This window comes from Bos javanicus, chromosome 3, assembly GCF_032452875.1.
Source record: "Bos javanicus breed banteng chromosome 3, ARS-OSU_banteng_1.0, whole genome shotgun sequence".
Lineage (NCBI taxonomy): Eukaryota > Metazoa > Chordata > Mammalia > Artiodactyla > Bovidae > Bos > Bos javanicus.
The window spans coordinates 31,007,514-31,028,944 of NC_083870.1; the positions used below are offsets into that span (position 1 = coordinate 31,007,514).

At 39.5% G+C, this 21,431-nt stretch overlaps 2 protein-coding genes across 20 annotated transcripts in view; one reads left to right on the forward strand and one right to left on the reverse strand.

Moving 5' to 3' along the window:
• CAPZA1 (capping actin protein of muscle Z-line subunit alpha 1) overlaps positions 1-12,569 on the reverse strand; it is a 44,272-nt gene extending 31,703 nt beyond the window's left edge. The window contains exon 1 of the mRNA XM_061410799.1: positions 12,487-12,569. Coding sequence (XP_061266783.1) covers positions 12,487-12,525 — 39 coding nt within the window. The 5' untranslated portion in view covers positions 12,526-12,569. The remainder of the gene's footprint in view (positions 1-12,486) is intronic.
• The window catches only part of ST7L (suppression of tumorigenicity 7 like), a 147,548-nt gene continuing 138,684 nt past the window's right edge, over positions 12,568-21,431 (forward strand). For 4 of the 19 annotated variants that reach the window (XR_009735303.1, XM_061410771.1, XM_061410770.1 and 1 more), the window contains exons 1-4: positions 12,625-13,500; positions 14,086-14,133; positions 15,132-15,214; positions 18,272-18,434. Coding sequence is in view for 16 of the 19 variants with exons in the window: in XM_061410771.1 (XP_061266755.1) it covers positions 13,296-13,500; positions 14,086-14,133; positions 15,132-15,214; positions 18,272-18,434 (499 nt within the window). In the remaining 3 variants the exon portion in view is untranslated. Of the gene's footprint in view, positions 13,501-14,085; positions 14,134-14,313; positions 14,396-15,131; positions 15,215-18,271; positions 18,435-21,431 lie in introns of those variants that run through there. The other 15 variants (XM_061410783.1, XM_061410778.1, XM_061410775.1 and 12 more) reach the window with 15 other exon arrangements.

A 21,431-nucleotide genomic window follows, 5' to 3' on the forward strand; every position in this document is an offset into this window, starting at 1 on the left:
ATATTTTCTCCGTTACTAAAGCCTCAAGAATCCTGTTTCTTCTACCAAACTTTTGAACACTTATCACAGCACCTATGTCAAGACTGTGGCAAAACATTTAAAATATAACATGGATGCTCAGTAAACGTCAGCTAGAGAAGACTGCTAGCAAGACAACTATGCTTTAAGTTATCAAACTGAACAAACCCTTCAAATTACTGAGAAAATCATTCCTCTCTTTCAGAAGTTCTTTGGGTCCTACTCATCTAATGTTCCCCATCACTACAATCTTCATCAGTATTGATAAACAGAAACAACTTTTTCTTGACCACAAGTTTTTCAAAGTGACCATTCTGCTTCCCTTTAAACTGATCTTTCAAAGTTTACTTTGATCATCTTTCAAAGTTTCCTCATGTTCTCAGCTAGACTATACTTCAAAACAGAGTAGTAAATTGTGCTTTCGTAAATGTTTACTTATTTTTATTCTACAACGTTCCAGAACTATTGAAGGATAAGTAGCTGCATTCCTTCTCCAGAAAGATACTACTTTATTTTATCCTAGTAAGAAAGTTCTATCTGTATAGAATTCAATGTTATTTCTTAAGAGAGTTTTTCCTATTTGAAGATATTTAGGATGTCATTGCTGCTGTTATTATTTTGGATTGTAAGACTGTTTTTTCTAAGGGCAGTTTCAGGTTCACAGCAACACTGAAAGGAACATACAGGGACTTCCCATATACCTGTCTCCCTTCCCCCGCCAGCATACCCTGTCCGACTCTTGCAACCCCATGGACTGTAGCCCACCAGGCTCCTCTGTCCTTGGAATTCTCCAGGCAAGAATACTGGAGTTGGTTGTTATTCCCTTCTCCGGGGGATCTTCCCAGCCCAGGGATGGAACCCAGGTCTCCTGTATTGCAGGGAGACTCTTTATCGCCCGAGCCCCCAGGAAGCCCAACACTGTCCCCCGGTGTGCACAGTCTTCCCCATTATTAAGATCCCCACCAGAGTGGCACATTTGCTACAACTGATGAATCTACACTGACACATCATTATCACCCAAAGCCCAAGGCTTACATTAGGGTTCACTCTTTGCGGTGCACACTCTATGGATGTGGACAAACGTATCCACCATTATAGTATCATACAGAGTATTTCCTAAAAAACCTCTGTGCTTTAAAACAAAACATAACAAAAAAAAAAACCCTCTGCGCTTTGCCTCTTCATTCCTCTCTCCTCCAGGATGTTATCTGTTTTTGTTTTTTTCTTTAATACACCTTGCTTCGGTGTAGTTCATTTTCTGGGTCTGGTTCTAAGGTTTTCAGAGTATCAACAATAAACTCACTGGGTCAATTATTTAATAGATGCAAATTCCAAGCTGTTGACATGCATGTATTTCAGTATCAAACTGGCTCCAGAATTCCAGTTTCACTGCCTTTATCAAACAAAATCCCTGCTAGCTAAGAGTCCCCAGAGGCTAGTGAGAATTTAATTTGGGGTATAAGTTGAGGGGAAAAAAATACATTTTCAGTGATCTCCAGGAAGTGGAATAAAGATTTCACTAAATTCCAAATAAGCTAAATGCTTTCTTCCCAGTTTAGATCTGGAGATACTACAGAGAGTCAGAATGCAATTAGGGGAATTCCCTGGCAGTCAAGTGGTTAGGACTCTGTGCTCTCACTATCAGGGGCATGGGATCGATCCCTGGTTGGGCAACTAAGATCTCACAAGCTGTGCGGCATTCCATCCCCCCACCAACAAAAAAGAGAGAAAATTTTAGACGTATATAGTTGATTTTGATTTATCATTATCCATAAAGTCTAAGGTTTAAAAGGATAGTTATGTCTAAATTATAATCAACATTATAAAAATAGATCATGACACTTTCAAATAATTTGTTCCACGCTTACTCTTTAAAAAGTCATTTCAAGTTTTTCTTAGAAACTGTTCTAGTAGTAACCAATTACAAGTTTGGGTATATGTAGACAAACAGGTAAGGAAGGTAGACACGTTTAAAGAAATTTCATTAAAAAAAAATTCTACCAACACTAAGGAAAATCGCTTGAAGATTTACTAAAGTAATAATGTAACACGCCCAAGTGTGCCAAAGACCTCCTCCTTGTCCAAACTTTAGTCAGGCTCCTCTGAGCCCTCTTCTCAACTAGGCCTTTATCTTGGCCCCCTCTTGTCTATGGCCTTGCCTAGCCCAGTCTTAGCAAGAATCCTGCTGTCAGTTTAAAGAGAATTCCCCAACTCTGAATATCTGATCAAGCTCTACATCTCCAACCTCTGATGTATAAGTCCTTGATCTGCCAGTGAGCAGGAATCCTTCTACCCTGATGTCTCCTATTCGTACTTTTCCATTTATGCCCCCCTCTCCACCCCAGCCATGCAATTGCTTGTTGGCTATAAATCTCCATCGGTCTTTGCTTATTTGGAGCTGATCTCAATCTCTCTCCCCTAATACAAAAGTATAAAATTAAAGCCTCTTATCATTCTAGCAAGTGTCAGATTGGTTTTCCTTAACAGAAGTCAGCACTGAATTTTACACTGTATAACGTGTAAGTAAAACGTACTTCACCATAAAATTTACATTTAAAAACCAAAAAATAGCTATTTTATTTTCTAGTTATCTTTCCCATCCATTCCCTTTTAATTTACAACTTCTCTATGCACCAAATTAGAAGGATATCCTTATTCCTTAGTCCTCATTCTGGACTTTCCTAATAAACGACACCCAAGATGTCAATAAAAAGATTTCCAAGTATATACCTTAATTGGTCATTTAGAAGTTCAGTGTAAGTGATAAAGCCTTAAGTCATCATTAAAAAAAAAAAGAATTGGCCCAATCTTAGTCAAGATTAAAAAAACCATCTTATCTAAAATCCAAAACAGCATTGAGATATATATATATATATATATATGAAAGGAGGGAAAGAACTCTACTTGGCTTAATTAGAGGATATGCCTGAATGTCTAGATCAATAACTGAGGAAATATAGAAGTCTGAGATAAAATGTTCTAATGAGTTAGGAAGAAAGATTAAAGTGAGTGCAAAGATCACATAAGCAACATGTTGCTGAGGAGCTTAAATTTGTTAAAACCCCCAACCCGAGGTGACTGGGCAGATAGGTAAAAATTTCCAAGTACAATGGCCAGATACAACGAGTATTGTTGTACTCGTACAACAGGACCAAATTAAGAAATGACGGGGAAATCCACACTGAACGCCTTGAGTTTCACGTGCCAAAAAGCAATGATGCAAATACCAAGTCCGAAAAGGTAGAGTTCAGCAGTGAGACACCACACTGGCTTGGAAACTGATGCAGTCAGAAGCAAGAAGCATTTTCCCCTTTAAGAGACGATGCACCTGGTATTTTAGTGTATTTCTATCTTAAAAGTGTGTCTTTTTTTTAACCAACTTTTTCTCTTTTTTTTTTAAAATCACTGGGAGTCAGACATGGTTTCACATGCCGACCCAATTACTTGGGTCTTAGTTTCTTCATCTGTGAGTATAATACCTGCTCATATATCTAGCACTACTTTGCCTGGAGAATCCCATCGGACAGAGGAGCCTGGCGGGCCGTGGTCCATGGGGTCGCACAAAGTTGGTCGGACACGACTTAAGTGACTGAGCATGCACGCATTTTAAGAATCCAATGAAGTAACATGAGACAGACATAGCAGATACTTAACTTTCTTTCTCTAAGCAAACGCCTAGATATTATTAAATCTTTATGTTTACCAATTTGTTCATTCACTCGGACAAAAAGGAGAATGGCAAAAGAAGCAAGCCAACAAATTTCCTTTTGCCTTAATCCTTGGTTGTGAACAACAGCTATACAATTAGAATCACCTGGGGAAGTTTTAAAATGACTGATGCCTGGGTTCCACTCACAGACCTTCTGATGTAATAGATTTGGAGGACAGTTTGGGCACCGGAATTTTTTAAAGATTCTTTGGGTGATTCTCAAGTCCTGTCAAGGTTGAAAGCCACTACCTTAGCTAATATGAAGTGCACATCTTCATGGTGGACACAAATAATGTAAGATATGCACATAGTCAGCATCCTAGCTTTTCAATTTTTGTAAATTTTACCAGTGTTAGCAAAACAACTTATACAAACAATAGCCCTCAACAAAGATGTCAATCATTTAAAAATAATTATAATTCAAAGCAGCAAAATTGCCAAGTCAGTATTACAGACTATACAACACAGAATTTGAGGAGATGGATATGGGTTGGGTTTGTTAAAGACAACTACAAGGGGAAGGCGGGATCTAAGCTATGCTCTACAAAGTGCTTTAAATAGTAGGGGGAGAAAGAAAGAGGCTATTACAAATAAGGGAACTGGTTAAGAATGAAAAAGGGTAGGAGAAAAAATTGTTTTGTCAGTTCGGCAGAAACAGATTTATCTGTGATGTAAGATGAGTCAGATGGCAGCAATTATGTTAACATCAAATCTGGTTTTATTCTGTAGGTAATGGAGAACTGCCAAAGCCTTCTGTGTGGGAAGCTCCATTGACAAAAATTAATCTGTAAGTACAGGAGTCCTCAATATGGCTTCACAAAACTTGGAAATCAGTCTGCCCTCTAAGAGTTAGTTAACTGTGAAATTAAGAAAGATACCATCAAAGCAAGACACATTTATTTCTTTATTCACCAAATATTTGAAGGACTACTATGAAGGCACTGTTTTAGGTAATGGTGATTCAACAGCACATGGTCCTTACAGAGCTACATTCTAGTGGGTAAAGAGACAACAGATAAGATTAAACAACTAAACTACATGGTATGCTGCTGCTGCTAGTGATAAATGCTAAGAAATAATTATAAAGCAGGGAAAGGGGATGTGAAATGGTAGATTGGAACTGGACAGAGTGATCACAGAGGGCTTCACTAAGAAGGTAACTTTTGATGAAATATCTGAAGAAGTGAGGAATAAAGAAAGAAGAGAACTCCAAAGAACAGAGCAAATGCAAAGACGCATTAAGTCAAGATGTGTTTGGCCAGATGAGTCTAGGTAGGAGATAAAGTCAGAGAAGTGAGCACTAAAGAGATAAAACCGCAGATTCGTAGGGACTTGCAGTCAGAGAACTTTCATTCTGAAGAACATGGGAAGCAATTGGAGGATTTTGAGCAGAAGAGTGACACATTCTGCCTTATATTTTTTTAACCAGATCACCCTGAGTGGTTCCTTGAGGATAGACTGCCTACAGAGGGACAAAAGCACAAGCAGACTAGAGCCAAGGCCAGTACAATCAACTATTTGGGAAACCACAGTGTGTCCTTTGTGGCTCAGCTGGTAAAGAATTTGCCTGCAATGTGGGAGACCTGGGTTCGATCCTTGGGTTGGGAAGATCGCCTGGAGAAGGGAAAGGCTACCCACTCCAGTACTCTGGCCTGGAGAATTCCATGGACTGTATAGTCCCTGGGGTCACAAAGAGTCAACATGACTGAGCGACTTTGACTTTTCTTCCAGAGTGGTTGAAATTAGGACATGGTTAAAAAAAAAAAAAAAAGAGTCAAGTTCTAGGTATGTTTTGAAGGCATAGCCTAAAGGATTTGCTAATGGACCTACAGGAATCAAAGACACTAAACTTTTTGGCCTGAGCAACTGAAGAATAAAATGCCATTAACTAAGCAGGGATTCCAACTGCAGGAGAAACTGTGATATGCCAAACTTGATATATACGGGTTTCCTTCCAGTCTCGTAAAATCTGTCAAGAGAAAGTCCACTGCTGTTAAAAGTCAGAAGGTGCCCTACACAAAGATCGGACATGGTCTGGGTGTTGGGTATATATCCCTACAATAGGAGAAAATGCCATTAAAATGTTAGATTGTATAGTTAACTTCCCTGGCTTGACTCCATGCTTAAATTGAAAAAACTGTCATTTGATTTCTTATGTATTTGATCTACTAATAATCTAGCCCCTCCTATATTTATTAAATTAGTTGCTACCCTGTTCCTAAACACTAGTTTCATCAGCCTAGCTAATAAAAGTTTGTCCTTACTATTCTGATGAATCAAGCTTCTGAACTTAACTGGCAAAGGATTAAGATATGGATAGTAGCTCTGGAGTTGCACAATAATTATTGGGAAGCTTATTAAAAATAGATTCCCAAGAATTTATCCCTCCAAATTCTGATGCAGCTGGTCTGAAAAGAACCCAGAAATCTTGCTTTAGAAAGAAACACGTTAAGCGTTGCTGCTGTAGGCAATAATGTTGAGGTTCTGAAGAAGGCAGTGCCCTTGGCCTTGTCATGAGGACTTACAAGATCTTTAAACTTTTAAAGTTATGTTTCTCGACACCTTGGTTTTTTTTTTTTTTAAACACCTTGGTTTTATAACATATTTTAAATACTAGGATTCTTGGTGACGTATTTGTAGAAGCTCAAAAGAGCACTATGCAAATATGGTAGTAATTTTTTTTTGGCTGTGCCACACACTTGCAGGATCTTAGTTCCCAGACCAGGGATTGAACCTGGGCCCACAGTAGTGAAAGCACAGAGTCCTAACCACTGGTAAATAAAACTGAAATAAATAAATAAAATAGAAAAGAGACTGGTAATACTGGCTGCCGCTCAGGGGAACTTGGTGGCTGGAAAGTGGGTGGGAGGGGACTTTTTACTCATGTCCTTTTCTACCATTTAAATTTTATGCATCTGATTATAGCTCCTATATACTGAAAATAATTTTAAAAAGACTCATGGAAATAGAAGAATAAAGTCTAATGATAGGAAGAAGAATTTATAAGACTGAAATACTAACTGAACATGAGAAGAGAGGTTATGGGTGAAACAGATGATGACAACGTTCTGAGTCTTTGTGACTGAACGAGAATAATGGTGGAAAGAACAGAAATGCAGAGGTTGGCAGGAGGTTCTGATAAAGGGAGAAGGGGAAATAACAGTAGGTATGTATTCAAATCATCACCTAGTTCAGAGATCCCCAAGTAGTAAAACTGGCTTATCAAAAAATTATCATAACTAGTTTCCCCCATCCAAGGTTTTTACCTTCAGGAACTGCTCCACATAAGGACTTTCTTTTTTTTGCAAAAAGATGAAGGAATTCGTGCACTTGAGACAGACAAGAGTAATGACACCTGATTCTATGTGTTTTTCTGAGCTCTAAAGGAAAGGACTTATGAAGGAAAAACTTTTATTAGTTTTGCAAGGTATACATAGTCAGCCCTCTGTATCCATGAGTGCAGAAACAGAGAACTACCAACAAAGGTCCAGCTAGTCAAGGCTATGGTTTTTTCTGTGGTCATGTATGGATGTGAGAGTTGGACTGTGAAAAAGGCTGAGCGCCGAAGAATTGATGCTTTTGAACTGTGGTGTTGGAGAAGACTCTTGAGAGTCCCTTGGACTGCAAGGAGATCCAACCAGTCCATTCTGAAGGACATCAGCCCTGGGATTTCTTTGGAAGGAATGATGCTAAAGCTGAAACTCCAGTACTTTGGCCACCTCATGCGAAGGGTTGACTCATTGGAAAAGACTCTGATGCTGGGAGGGATTGGGGGCAGGAGGAGGAGGGGACGACAGAGGATGAGATGGCTGGATGGCATCACTGACTCGATGGACGTGAGTTTGAGTGAACTCCGGGAGTTGGTGATGGATAGGGAGGCCTGGCATGCTGCGATTCATGGGGTCGCAAAGAGTTGGACCCGACTGAGCGACTGAGCGACTGATCTGATCTGATCTGAACCTTACTACCTCTTATATGAGGGACTTGAACATCTGCAGATTTTGGCATGGGCGGGGGGTCCCCTGAAACCACTCCCCCAAATACCCAGGGACAACTGTATAGATACTAATTTTGATATGCAATATGGCTTCAAAATTTTATTGAATTTACTAGGAAAATGCTCACAAGGGGATCAAAGATTCTTAGCAGTGTCGTGACAGAGCACCATGACAGAGTAACTGCAGTAGATGCTTAGGCACTACGTATGCCCAAAGAGGCACCCATAGTGTGGACATGTTCCTGAACACAAGAAATATCTACAGATTACCAGAAATAATTGGGGAAAGGGAATGAGGGAGCATGAGCCAGGGAAATACAAAAATGAATGAAGCTGTGACTGATTGGTGTCTTTCATGCCAATAGCTTGGGCCTATACTATGTACCTGGTGCTCTGCTAGGCACTAGATAAATCCTTGCAGTAACCAAGGATTTCACAGCTTCGTTATCAGGGCAAATGTGCCAAAGCAGATAATGACAGAAACTCCTGGAACATTTTAACATTTCAGTCTTTAAAACAGAGTTTGTTTTTTTAATTTAAAGAGTTTGAAAAGTTCATTAAACTTTGTTCAGTCAGTTTGATCCAATTCCCCTTACCTATATTAAAAGAAAACTTTCAAGGTCCACCTATTTTAGAAGAAAACTTTCAAGGCTCAGAGAGAAGTGATTTTTCCAAAATCACATTGGTAGCTAACAGCACAGCAAGAAGAGACCAAATATCCTGAGGCTTATTCTTTCCCACTACCCAACAATACCTCATTTATAGTTCATTAAATAGGGGACTTCCCTGGTAGTCCAGTGGTTAAGGATCTGCCTTCCAAAGCAGGGGACTCAGGTTTGATCCCTGGTTGGGGAACTAAGATCCCACATGCTGCAGGAAAACTAAGCCTCTGTGCCACAACTAGAAAAGGCTATGTGCTGCAACAAAGACCCAGAACACACACCTCCCCCACCCCGCCAACTTCATGTGGGCCTCCTGCCACATTTTGGTCCACTGTGGCCCCGCTGTCATCACTGGGCTCAGTGCAAAGCTCCCATTGCGGGGCGCCTCCTCCCAGGGTCACCAGGAACAGGAGTGCAACAGAGTCAGCAGAGCAGACTTGAGGGACCCGGGTCCCAAGCTCCACCCAGGGTCTCCGCACATGCCCTTGCCCAGGAGGCAGCCGCTCCTCCCACACCTGGCTCAGCCCTTTAAGGGACAGCGTCTGCCCCGGCAATGAATCTAATATAATTCATTAAATGAATTACTCTGATTTTTTTTCATTCATGGATATGTTAAAAATAGTATAGTGAGAAAAGCATGGCTTCTGAATCAGACTAACCTGGGGTCTGAATTTTTTGACAAATGCTTTGCTTAGCTTTAAGGCTGGTCCTAATAAAATAGCTAGATGTTCTTGAAGAAATATAATAAACCTACACTCTTCACCAAAAATGGGCGCCTGAGTTTGTACCGGCTTAGGCTTTGTGCTCCTGTCCAAGATTTTGTAACAGATTATATGAATACTACTCAGCAAAGCCAACAGAAGATTTAAAAACAGTAGTATTAATTCTAATGAATAACTTGTTACAAAATAGCCATAGTCATTAAGCTTTAGGGTTTACTTTACTCTAAAGAGTAATAACTCACCTAGTAAATTAAGGAGGTATCACATAATCAAGGAAATCCACTTTAAAAGTATAAGTATCTTCATGATCTCTAACAAAGCCTTCAAATTTCATCATCTATTTACAACATTTTCCACATCTCTCCTATATAATTTTGATAAACCCATTTCTCAAGAAGTGTCTTAAAGACGGTATTATCTAAACTTAAAGCATAGAGATCCAATTTTCAGTTATGGTACTTCTGAAGCTGTACACAAACATTACACTTGTTAGGTTGAAGAAAAAAATGTACCAGTGGCACTTTTTTCAACCCTAAAATTCTGTGTGCATTTATGTGTTTAAAATGCTGAATCATGAAATAAAGGAAACAGTCAGTGCAAAGAATCCAAACAAGTAGTTTATCTCATACCCAAATTTCCTAATTATGGCATCTTTTCATTTTGGTCTTGTAAAGCATTTGGAACCATGTAACTGAAGACTCTAAGTACTAGATGAGTAGAGCTCATTCTCAGAAACTGAATTCTAGAATAAAACTAAAAGTATTTATTTTTGCAAGTTATTACACTTTCAACTTCCTGTTTTATTTAGGCAGCTCATCATGACCATTTCAGGTAACAATGCAGAAGCTAAAAAACCCAACTTCCTCTTTATAAAGTGACAAAAACTTCAGCAGTTAGTTATGATAATGGTTGGTTTTACTAGCTTTTACAGAAATACTTGCAAGGAAATCAGAGGCCATCACCACCAAATTCACCTCTGGGCTCACTGTTTTCAGAAAATATAACAAAGATAAAAAGCAGTATTAAAATATATTTGGCATCATGACACATGTGTGCTACAAAAAATAAAATCAAATGTAGTTGAGATCTTAGTTAATAAAAGAAAAAAATGAAAATTTTACAGCACCCTCAAGGAAGAATCAATATACAAACTAAGGCTGAAAATATCTTTTTTATAATAGTGCCTTGGTTGTGAAAGTTTTGTACAACAAGCATCTTGTTTATGAATGCTAAGGTAGTCATACCAACAAGTCTTTTCAAGAAAATACTTTTTCAGTTCTTGAATTCAGTTAAAAGGCCTGGAGGAAAAGAGGTCAAGTATAAAGCTGAAGGAAAATGGAAGTAATATTTGAAGTCAAAACCCTTTATTTTCACCTACTGATCCACAATAGAGAAATGCATATCGGTTCATCTCTAGGAATAAAGAATCTAACAAAATTTCAGTAATCTCAGTCATATGGATTTATTACATGAGATTTTTTTTATATCAGCTATTCTTGGTTATCTACTCTAATGAAGACAATGCAGTTAATCTAAAACCTGTTTACTGAATATAAAATTCATCAACATTTTTTGGGCAGTAGATTTACCTTACTAATTATGATTTGCTTGCTATGTCATTATTAAAATTAAACTACAAAAGAAGAATGCTGGGAGATAAGAGAAAACTGGTCACACATCTGCTGCTATAAAATTAAGGCTATTTTTTTAATGTCACTAATTTCAACACTGTTAATATCCAGAGACATCTTAATTTACACTTCGAAGTATGTATTTTTCCTCCAAGTATAATTAAAAAGGCATTCTAACCCTGTGTCAAAAACAAAAACCCAACACTGGTAAACTTCAAAGTTTATCATCTTAAATTCCTAGTGAAATTCTGCTTAAGTGGACCATCAGTTGGCCTAACAAATGCTTTGCTATCCCATGATTTTCACTGTAATTTAACTTCATCTGAATTATAACTTTTTGCCTTTAGAATAAACACTTTATTATATAAACAGTTTTCTCTCTAGCGTTAAGTTCACATACAGTATAAAATGCCCTTGCCCCGCTAAATCTTACATTTATGAGAATCGATTTCCAAGTAAGAGGAAATCTAATTCTTAAGTGTTGTTCAATGGCTTGTGAATGTTCAGCGCTTTCTTCAGCATTTCAAAATGGCATGGTGTATATGATATATCAAGTTATTCCATACAGAGGACTCTTGGATCATAAACAGTCCAAGAAAACCCAGATACATTTACAGACCATTCAGAGGTATACATTTTGTAAGAGTCACTGTGGGAAATGCCTTGTCCTACTACGAATTATGTTGTGAAATCATTGTAATATTCACAAGTTCTAAAATCTTTAACCTATTTACTGAAAAGCCTGACAAACTGTTATGAAAAGTTTGCAGTTGTCAGGAAAAAAATTATTCCACCTAAGGTGGAATATTCTCTTAAGACACTTTTAAAGAAATAAGCATACAAATTACACATTGACAAGTTCAACTATAATCAAAGACATCACAGTGGAGCACGAAAAAAGGCAGGAAGCTTTGTCCAGACTTGCATGTGTTAACATTAAGTTTATGTGCGACAGAAAACCTTTCTCGAGTTAAAAAAGAAAGAACTCGTTGGCTAATCTTGTTAAGAAAAAAATCGAAAACTGATTTTCAAAAATTATCGTCAAAAGACGCAAGGGACGGAGTCACTGCGGGGGCCGTATACATACAACCAAAGGAATGTTACAGAGAAAAGCGTGTTCAGATTCTGAGGCCAATGTCTCTGAGGCTTACACATTTATTACCGCGAGTTAGTTTAGCCGGTAGTATGTGGAAAAAGAGGTGTAGGAGGATAGGTGGCCAAGATATTAGAGACCTCTCCCTGTCGAGGAGTCGTGACAGCAAGATCACTTCCTGGGGAAGGAGGAGCAAAAGGGAAGTTAAGAGGCCACCCTGACCAGGAAGTGACTCGCCCTAAACTAGCCCCAATCATATCTAAAAATGGGGGGATGGGGTGAGCCCCAACAGCTAAAGGCGGTAAAATAATTGCTTCTTGATTCGTCGCGACATCACCATCGCCCTCTCTCAAATACAAAAAGGGTCCACAGTCACAATTCAATAACGGAAAGTCTCTTCTCTCGCAGGAAGACCATTGGGTTGTGTCTCAGGCCCAGGAGTAAAAGAGTTGAGGAATGGGGAACTGGGGCCACCGTGAGGCAGAGGAAAGCCCCTAAAAGGGCAGCGAAGCGTCCCGACTGCGGAGAGCGTACGCCGGCACGGACCGAGAAGCTTCCTTCTCCTGGGGGCACTGCCGGGGTTCCCACCGCAGTCAGGTCGGGCCTCCCTACCCTGTCCCGGGAAGAGGCAAGAGAGAGAGGCGAACCCCTTACCTTCTCCTCATCCGACACCCGATCCTCGAAGTCGGCCATCTTGGGCTGCTCTGGCCCAGCCCGGCCCTGGCGCGAGGGAGGCTGGGAAGAAAGCCGAGTGATGGAATCACAGCGAGGGCCGTCCGAAGGACCCGCCCGGAAACGCCGACCGCGAGAGCGCCATGTCAGTTACGGACGGGGGTGATGGCCCCGGGCCCCGGCACCCACGGAGTCGGCTAACTTTAATTTTAAATCTAATATCTTTCTCACTGAGCTACACTCATTTCCCCACTTATTTGGGGGACGTTGGGAGCGTGTTTCGACTGGTATTGGCGCCAGAGCTGCAGCCATTTCCCTATTCATCTATGGGACGTTGGGAGAGTGTTTCGACTGGTATTGGCGCCCGAACTCCAGCCGACCAAATCGCTGTCGCTACACCTGTAGATTTTCCCAGTATCAGTGCTCTCCATGACAGCCGAGCCCAAAGGGCTTAGTGCTGCTCGGACTCTGGAACGGTTGGTGGTTTTTTCAACCCTAGGAATGGGGTGGAAGGCGACCCTCATTCGTCTGGAGGCTAAAACACTTAACTCCAGGGGTCACAGTTCAGTTCCTCCAAAATAGGTGCCGCCATCCGCCCTTTCCCTCCCTCGGAAGGAAAAGGTAGCTCAGTCCCGGGGCGCTCCTCCACTTTTCAGATCTTCGTCCCCGTTCCCTGGGACTATCAGTTTTCACGGAGGCCAACTTTAGGTCCGCCACTATCCCAGGATTCCCGACTCCCGCTTTCCTGCCCTTCTCCCCTCCCAACTCCCGGCGCCAGCGGGAGCGGCAAGATGGCGGACGGTGACGGCTTAGGTGAAGCAGCGATTGCTGCGGCGTCTCCTGCCTCTGCTCCCGGCTTAAGCCCGTCGCTGGGCTGGAGGGAGCGGCTGCGGGCTGGTCTGGCGGGCACTGGGGCCTCACTGTGGTTCGTGGCGGGGCTGGGGCTGCTTTACGCTCTGAGGGTCCCGCTGAGGCTGTGTGAGAATTTAGCAGCGGGTGAGAGGCCCAGAGCTCCCCGGGGACGGGCGGCGGTGCGGGGTAGGGGGCTGTTAGAGGTGTCGGGGGCAAAGGCCAAACGGCAGAGATTTCCTTATCACTGGAGGGCCTCGGAGAATGAGTTAGTTTAAGCGACCGAGTGGATTCTTTTTCTCTGAGGCCGCAGCTGATTGTCAAACTTGAGCTGCAGCCGCCGGCTCCTCCCGGAACTCTTAAGATCCGCCCTCTATCGTGTGCTTTCTGGCGCCCTAGGAGAAACCACCTGACAAGCTGTAGGCTTCAGGTGATAGGGCAGATTAGAGCAATTTCAGACCTGGATGCACACCCTCTGAGTCTCCCGCCACTCAGCTGAGATAACCCACACCCAGACAACAAAACATCTAAGAGAAAACACCACGATCTTAGCCAACTATTCTCATGTTTTAAAATAGCTTTCTCAAGAGATAGTTTCCGTTGTATTTTTGTCCGTTCTCTGTTTTAGACTTTATCTTGAGTAATAAAATAGAACAATGCAGGAAGTAAAGAGAAAGAGAGCGACAAACAGTAGTGGGTACTTTCCTTAGTTCGTTCTTTCAACATTCGTAGAGAGCTTGTGTGGGCTGAAGACCCAAAGACATCTAAGACATCTCAGAGGTGACGATCCCTTGGATTCTGCAAATACTCTTTAGCTGTAGCCGCGTCAGAGTGGATGGGAGCCAGGGCCTCTTACTATGTCATTACAAATCGGCAACCTCAAATTAAAATGGAAGTATTTCTATTGTGTGACGATTTTGACTGTCAGTGCTGTTTTATTTTTCTGTAGAAAGAGAAGGCAAGTGTTCGGTTTTCTATTCTGTGAGATAATATGAAAGACTGAGATAATGTTCTGAAATACTTTGGACCTTTTAAGAACCGAGTATGTAAATCCATATACAACTAACACACTAAAACAAGCTAGATAAATTGACCTTCCTAGACTGTTTGAAAAAGCTAATTTGGTGTTTCTGTTACAGGTTAATGAAGTGCTCACTAGTGGTTTGTACGCTCAGTGAAATGTTACTCATTGAGTTTATCTTTTTTTTTTTTTACATATTAATTAGATATGCCATTCAGATGAGAGTCAGTGACTTTACAGATTTTTATTTCTTTCTAAAACCCAAAGTATTTATGAGATTATTATTTGAAGTGAAGAGTCTGGTCCAGGTTTTCAGTGAATCAGATATAGGAAGCACTTGGTTTGCTTTGCTTAGTTTCTCTTTGGGCTGTTTTGCCTCTCCTGGTGACTTGTCAAATACTACACTATTTCCTTCCCTCTAATTTGAAACACTGATTTGAATCTCACCAAAATAATTAGGAAATCGTTTTAATCCTCCTTTGTAATATATGTGGTGCAACTGCAAAAGGTCTTGTCTAAATTATGATGTTCTTGGTTTTATTCTCAACAGCAAGCTAAATGATCTCCTTACATGTGGGAAGGCATTTTTAAGATACGATACAATGAGAATGCGAAGTAGCTTTTTAAAAAATTACAGCTTTCTCAAATGAATCTCATACTAGATATTAATCTATGTATGTTCCTCAACTCATAAAGACACCTACATATTTGTAACTTCAGTACTTTTAAACTTTGACTTTTTTTTTTTTTTTTTCAGTGACAGTATTTTTAAATTCATTGACACCCAAATTCTATGTGGCACTTACAGGGACATCTTCTTTGATATCAGGACTAATATTTGTAAGTAGTTTCCATTTCCTTCATGCTTTGGTGTTTATCTAAAAATCAAATCTCTTTAAGTGGTTATAATTATAAGTACTTATAGATTAGCATTCTTAAAATGTGAAAAAGCATTATAAAAAACGCTGCAACTTCCTCTCTACTTTTAGAGATTGGTAGTATTCATTTGCATATAAAAAACTGTATGTTGTGGGGAGTCTAGTGGGAGGTGAATTCCCCAGGTAAATGCTCGGAAACTTGGCTTAGTAACAAAAATGAGTAAAATGGGCAGAGTGTAAAAAGTAAAATTTTTATTTACTTTGAAGACTCTAATCTGGACAGTACATATTCCTTCTAGAAAAGGCTATGTTCCTTCTAGAAAAGGCTAAAGATAATTGTTGCCATGTAGATTTGCAGACCGTATTACTAGAACTTTCAGTTTTTTCAAATGATTTCAAGAAAACCTGAATATAAAGTTTTTATCTTAAGTCTTCCAGTACTTTAATACTGGCAACATTGAGCAGACTAAAAATTTATGTGTCTTGAACTGGGCTTATAGTCTACCTGCCTAGAGTGTTTTACCTCTCTAGAGTGTTTAAGAGTAGAGTTTGGAAACTAGACTAACCATCACTTTAGTTGTGTGACTTCTTGAGCAAGTGAATTAACTTTTCTAAAGCTCCAATTTCCTCATCTATACATTGGGGATTATAGTAGTATCAACTTGGGAATTCCCTTGTGGTCCATTGGTTTAGGGCTCCCAGGTTTGACTGCTGAAGGCCGGGTTGGATCCCTGGTCCAGAACCTTAAGATCCCATGAGCTGCCTGACTTGGCAAAAAAAAATAAAAAATAGTATCAGTTTCATTGTTATGAGGATTAAATGAGATAATGTGTGTGAAAACTTGTAACAACATAGTAGCACTTGATGAATTTTGGCCATGTTATTCTAAGAAGTTACACAAAAACCTGTTTAATTCAGCTTTCTCTTGCTTTACTTAACCATGCTGTCATTTTTAATTTAAAAAGATTTTTAAAAATTTTGTAATCTTTATTAATATCCTTAGGAGCTAGTGTTTCCTAGTATCAACTTTGGAAAAATACTGCTACAGATAAAAATCTTAAGAAGTATTATGGCATGCATGGTGAATGCAATTTTTCTGAATTTTTTCTCATCTCTAGGTGGTGCTCTGTAACTATAGTAGAAATGTAAAAATAATAGCATTTGTATTGGAGTTTTTTTTTTTTTTCTATAGGGACACTTTACCATTTTGTTAAAGATGAAAAAGAGACTTTTCTCTTGACTTAAAAAAAATTGTTGAGGAAATCTGGATGAAAACTCTGTTTCTAAAAGCCTCAAATTTATTGATTTATAAATCCTTTTCATAATTTAGCATATTTTGCCATAGAATAGACTGCAAGGAGATCTAACCAGTCCATCCTAAAAGAAATCAGTCCTGAATATTCTTTGGAAGGACTGATGTTGAAGCTGAAACTCCAGTACTTTGGCCACCTGATGCAAAGAACTGACTCATTTGAAAAGACCCTGATGCTAGGAAAGATTGAAGGCGGGAGGAGAAGGGGACAACCGAGGATGAGATGGTTGGATGACATCACCGACTCAATGTACATGAGTTTGAGTAAACCCTGAAGTTTGTGATGGACAGGGAGGCCCGGCATGCTGGAGTCCATGGGATCACAAAGAGTGGGACATGACTGAGCGACTGAATTGAACTGATAAAAATCTAAATAAAGGAGATAAAATATCTTTAAACAGCTGATATAGTGGAAAAAGCACTGATCTTGGAACCAGCAGATGTAGTTTTGAATCTTGACTCTGCCATTTGGGCAAGTAACATGAATTGAGTCCTAATTTTCTCATTTATAAGGAGGGGAGAAAACTTACACACACACGCACACATATATATATAATATTGATTCATAACATATAATATGTAAAACAATTTTTAAAATTTGTTACTTTTTTCAAATCAGAGTTTTAAATTTATAAAAATTAGGAATTCAAGTAACATTTTAAAGGTTGAACTGTGTCATTACCCTTGAAATATTGATGAGTTTTTATTAGCAAAGTTTATTTATAATTTCTTTTACCACCTGAAATGAGGAAGCTAGTTGTGCTGTGTTATTTCTACCTGAAGAGGTGTGCTTGGGAGCTTGAAGAATAGCAGCAAAGCCAGTTGTTTAGTTATTACGAGTACAAAGATTACTCTGAAAGGAAAAAAAGAGCCTATGGGAGTGCATAAAATAGTTTTCCATTCTGTGGAATCAGGAAAAATTCCCTCTGGACATGTCGTTTAAAGCTCACACCCAAAGAAGCCAGCAAAGGGAGTTGAAAAGGCTGGAGTATCCAAATATGAAACACTCTGCTAATTCAACACAGAGAGCTGCTTTAGATTTCCTCTTATAATAGCGATAAACTGTGGAAACAGAAAGAAAGGAATATCCTGATTTTTAAATAGTTCAATATGGGAAGCAACTTGACTCTTAACCTACATTAATAGTACTGCCAAATACTGGATTAGTATTTTATTGTTCAGAAGAACTTCTAATTCTTGTTAACCATATTTGCTGGATAGGACGTTGAGGCTCTGAGAATATAAGTGACTTATACAAAACACACAGCTAAAGTATAGCTGAATTGGGAGTCACTGTGGGAATTCTAACCCTAGTCTAGTGGTTAAGCACATCATATTAGTTGTTTCAAAATTATTTTTCTTTTAATTGTGCTACAGATAGACTAAAATGACATTGTAACATTATTAATAGCTTAGACACTTATTATTTTTTAAATGCTTTATTTACAGACATTTCTTCTAGTGTTGCCTAAGCTTGTCTGAATTGTATGACAAAGCTATAAAAAGAAAAAAAAAAGCTACAAAAAGGCATTTTACCTCGGCTTGGTATGTGTTATCAGGGAATCTTGTATTTGGTTTGTTTTTTGGAAGGAAAGTACATTTAAAAGACTGAATTAAACAGGAACGTCTTGAGAGAATGTTTTGACTTGAGCTCATATCTGCTGATCAGTTCTGTTTTAAATGAAAGATATTTTCTCTTTGTCACAGATATTTGAATGGTGGTACTTTCATAAGCATGGCACATCTTTTATTGAGCAAGTTTCTGTAAGCCATTTGCGACCACTGATGGGAGGAACAGAAAGCAGCATTTCAGAGCCAGGTTCTCCTTCCAACAACAGAGAGAGCGAAACCAGCAGGCAGAATTTGTCAGGTGAAATGAAATGTGTTTTCAGAGCTGTATAGTTAAGATTGTGTTTGACCATGGCAGATAGAAAACATTTAACAATAGAAGTTTGTCTTTCCTTTAAATATAGGTTTAATGGCTGATATGGAGAGCAATGATCATCAGAGACCTAGACTTCTATTTTTTTTTGGACTCCTTCTGTTTTATTAGCCTGCCATCTCCTGTGCAGTTTTTCCTTGTGTTCCCAGACAGTCACTCTGGCTTCAGCCATCATGTCCACATTCTAGTCAGGAGGAAGGAGAACAGGCCAGGAGAAAGACACTTTCCCCATAGCAGCCAAGGATTCTTCCCAGAAGTGTTACATACTATTTTGACTTACTTTCTACTGGTCAGATCTTTATCAAATGGCTAGAACTAGGTATAAGGGAGGTTAGAAATTGTAATCATTTTCTCAATGTACATGTGCCCAGGTGATAAGGGGATCTTACTGCTGATAAAGGAGAGAACAGAGACAATTAGCCATCTCTGCCAAGAGAGCAGGCAGTTGGCACTCTACTCTAGTACTCTTGCCTGGAAAATCCCATGGACAGAGGAGCCTGGTAGGCTGCAGTCCATGGGGTCGCGAAGAGTCAGGCATGACTGAGCCACTTCCCTTTCACTTTTCACTTTCATGCATTGGAGAAGGAAACGGCAACCCACTCCAGTATTCTTGCCTGGAGAATCCCAGGGACAGAGGAGCCTGGTGGGCTGCCGTCTATGGGGTTGCACAGAGTCAGACACGACTAAAGTGACTTAGCAGCAACAGCAGCCAAGAGAGCGAAGTTAGGAAAAATATTTTTTCTTGTCAGTATATTTACAAAGACATCAAAATCTATTATCAATGTATGAATATTATGTTGTCATACTTAAATTGTAGACCATTCTTATATATGTATCTAGTAATTATACAATTAGGAAAATAAAATCTTTGAAGCCAAATAGAAGTGACATTTTTGGATTATTGTTCCTTTCATTTGGTATGAAAATCCCATGGACAGAGGAGCCTGGTAGGCTACAGTCCATGGAGTCTCAAAGAGTTGGACAGGACTGAGTGACTTCACTTTCACTTTCATTTGGTGTAGGTTAAAATCATATGGTAATAATACAAATGAGTTAGTTCTGTAGAATGCCATAATGTCTCATTTGTTCAGTAAACCAAACATGAAGTTTATATTAGTTTAGTAGAAAAATACTACCTGAGTGAAATTGATGGCACTTTTTATGTGTGGTCAGGGAAGTTTTCTGAGAAAGAACCATTTAAACTGAGCCATAAAGTGTGAGTGGGAGTTGACCAGGATTAGTAGGGATGGGGTTGACAGCCATTCAGGAAGTACGGGAAGGAATACTGGTAATTTTCTTTCCTCTTCTCCTTTCTCCCCTTTCATAAAATAATTATAGAACTCTTAAGAATAAGGCATTTTGGATGTGAGGGTGATCTGGTTGCGACATCTGTCACCCCATTGGTCACCAGGGTTGATTCAGCTTATCTGGCTGGCTAGGCAGGTGTCCCCTTCCTCCCTCACTGCTCCATGTGCATTCCTCCCAAAGCTGCGTGCTCGGTGGAATAGTATGACCATCCCTGAGAGAGGAGGACTGGTCTTTGGTCAAGGATATATGAGTAGCTGCGCTCCCCTGCTAGAACCTCCAAACAAGCTCTCAAGAATAAGGCATGTTAAAATGAATATGACATAGATCTGTCATAAGGAAGCTCATAGTCCAGTTGTAAATAATTATAACAATAATGCATTCATTATACGATCTTACACCCTATTGTGAGACTGAGTCAAAGTTCTTTGGTTCCACTTTCTTTCCCTGGGTATCTGCATCTTATTCTATAATATTGTCTTCCATAGACATATATATTGGGAGAGCCAATTTTAAATTTCTGCCCTCAAGATCTCTTCCCTGGTGGCTCAGAGGTTAAGGCCTCTGCCTGCAATGCGGGAGACCTGGGTTCAATCCCTGGGTCAGGAAGATCCCCTGGAGAAGGAAATGGCAACCCACTCCAGTATTCTTGCCTGGAGAATCCCGTGGATGGAGGAGCCTGGTGGGCTACAGTCCACGGGGTTGCAAAGAGTTGGACACGACTGAGCGACTTCACTTTCACTTTCACATTTCTAACTCTGCTAGAAATCTTCACCTTTGATGTCCCTCAGCAATCCTAAGCTTACAGTCCAAAGTGAAGCTGCTAATTTTCTTTCAATAGATACTCTCCACAATCCTAAAATCTATTAATTTCCATAAGAGAAACCTTTGAATTGTTTTAGATAATAGCTCTTTTATTTCCCCTTTCTTCTCCAGACTATTGACCCTCATTGTTTTCCCCTCAAAAATTACCTTGACTCTGTTCTACCTTCTTTTAGTTCAGCATTCATTGCCCCGTATCTGGGCCTTAGATATCTCTTTCCTGGATTATTGCTGTGCATCCTAACTAGTTTCCTTGCCTATGATACTTCTCCTTTTAGCACATTCTCTCCCCTTACTATAAGAAAGTGGTTCTCAAACCAGGAATCTTTATACTCTTCAAAATGACTGAGTACCTCACAGAGCTTTTGTTTAAATAGTGATTATATGCCCAGTATTTACCATATTAGAAATTGAAACAAATTTTAACAATACTTATTAATTATTTTAAAAATAACAGAAACCCATTGCATGTTAACATATTTCTATGAACTGAACTGTGTCTCTCTCCCACCTCAAATTCATGTGTTGAAGTTCTAACCTCTAATATAATTATACCCAACCTATGGTATTTAGTTAGGGCAACCTGAGCTAATACACATATCATGAAAAATAATTATATTTCCCCAAATAGGAAATTTTAATCAGAAGACTGCCATTGCTTTACATTCATTTAAATCTCTTTATTATCTAGCTTAAAAAAAAATAGCTTATTCTCATATCTGCTTCTGGCATTGCCTGTTGTGAAATGTTGTTTTGGTTGACATCTATGAAGAAAATCTGTTCTCACACAGATGCATA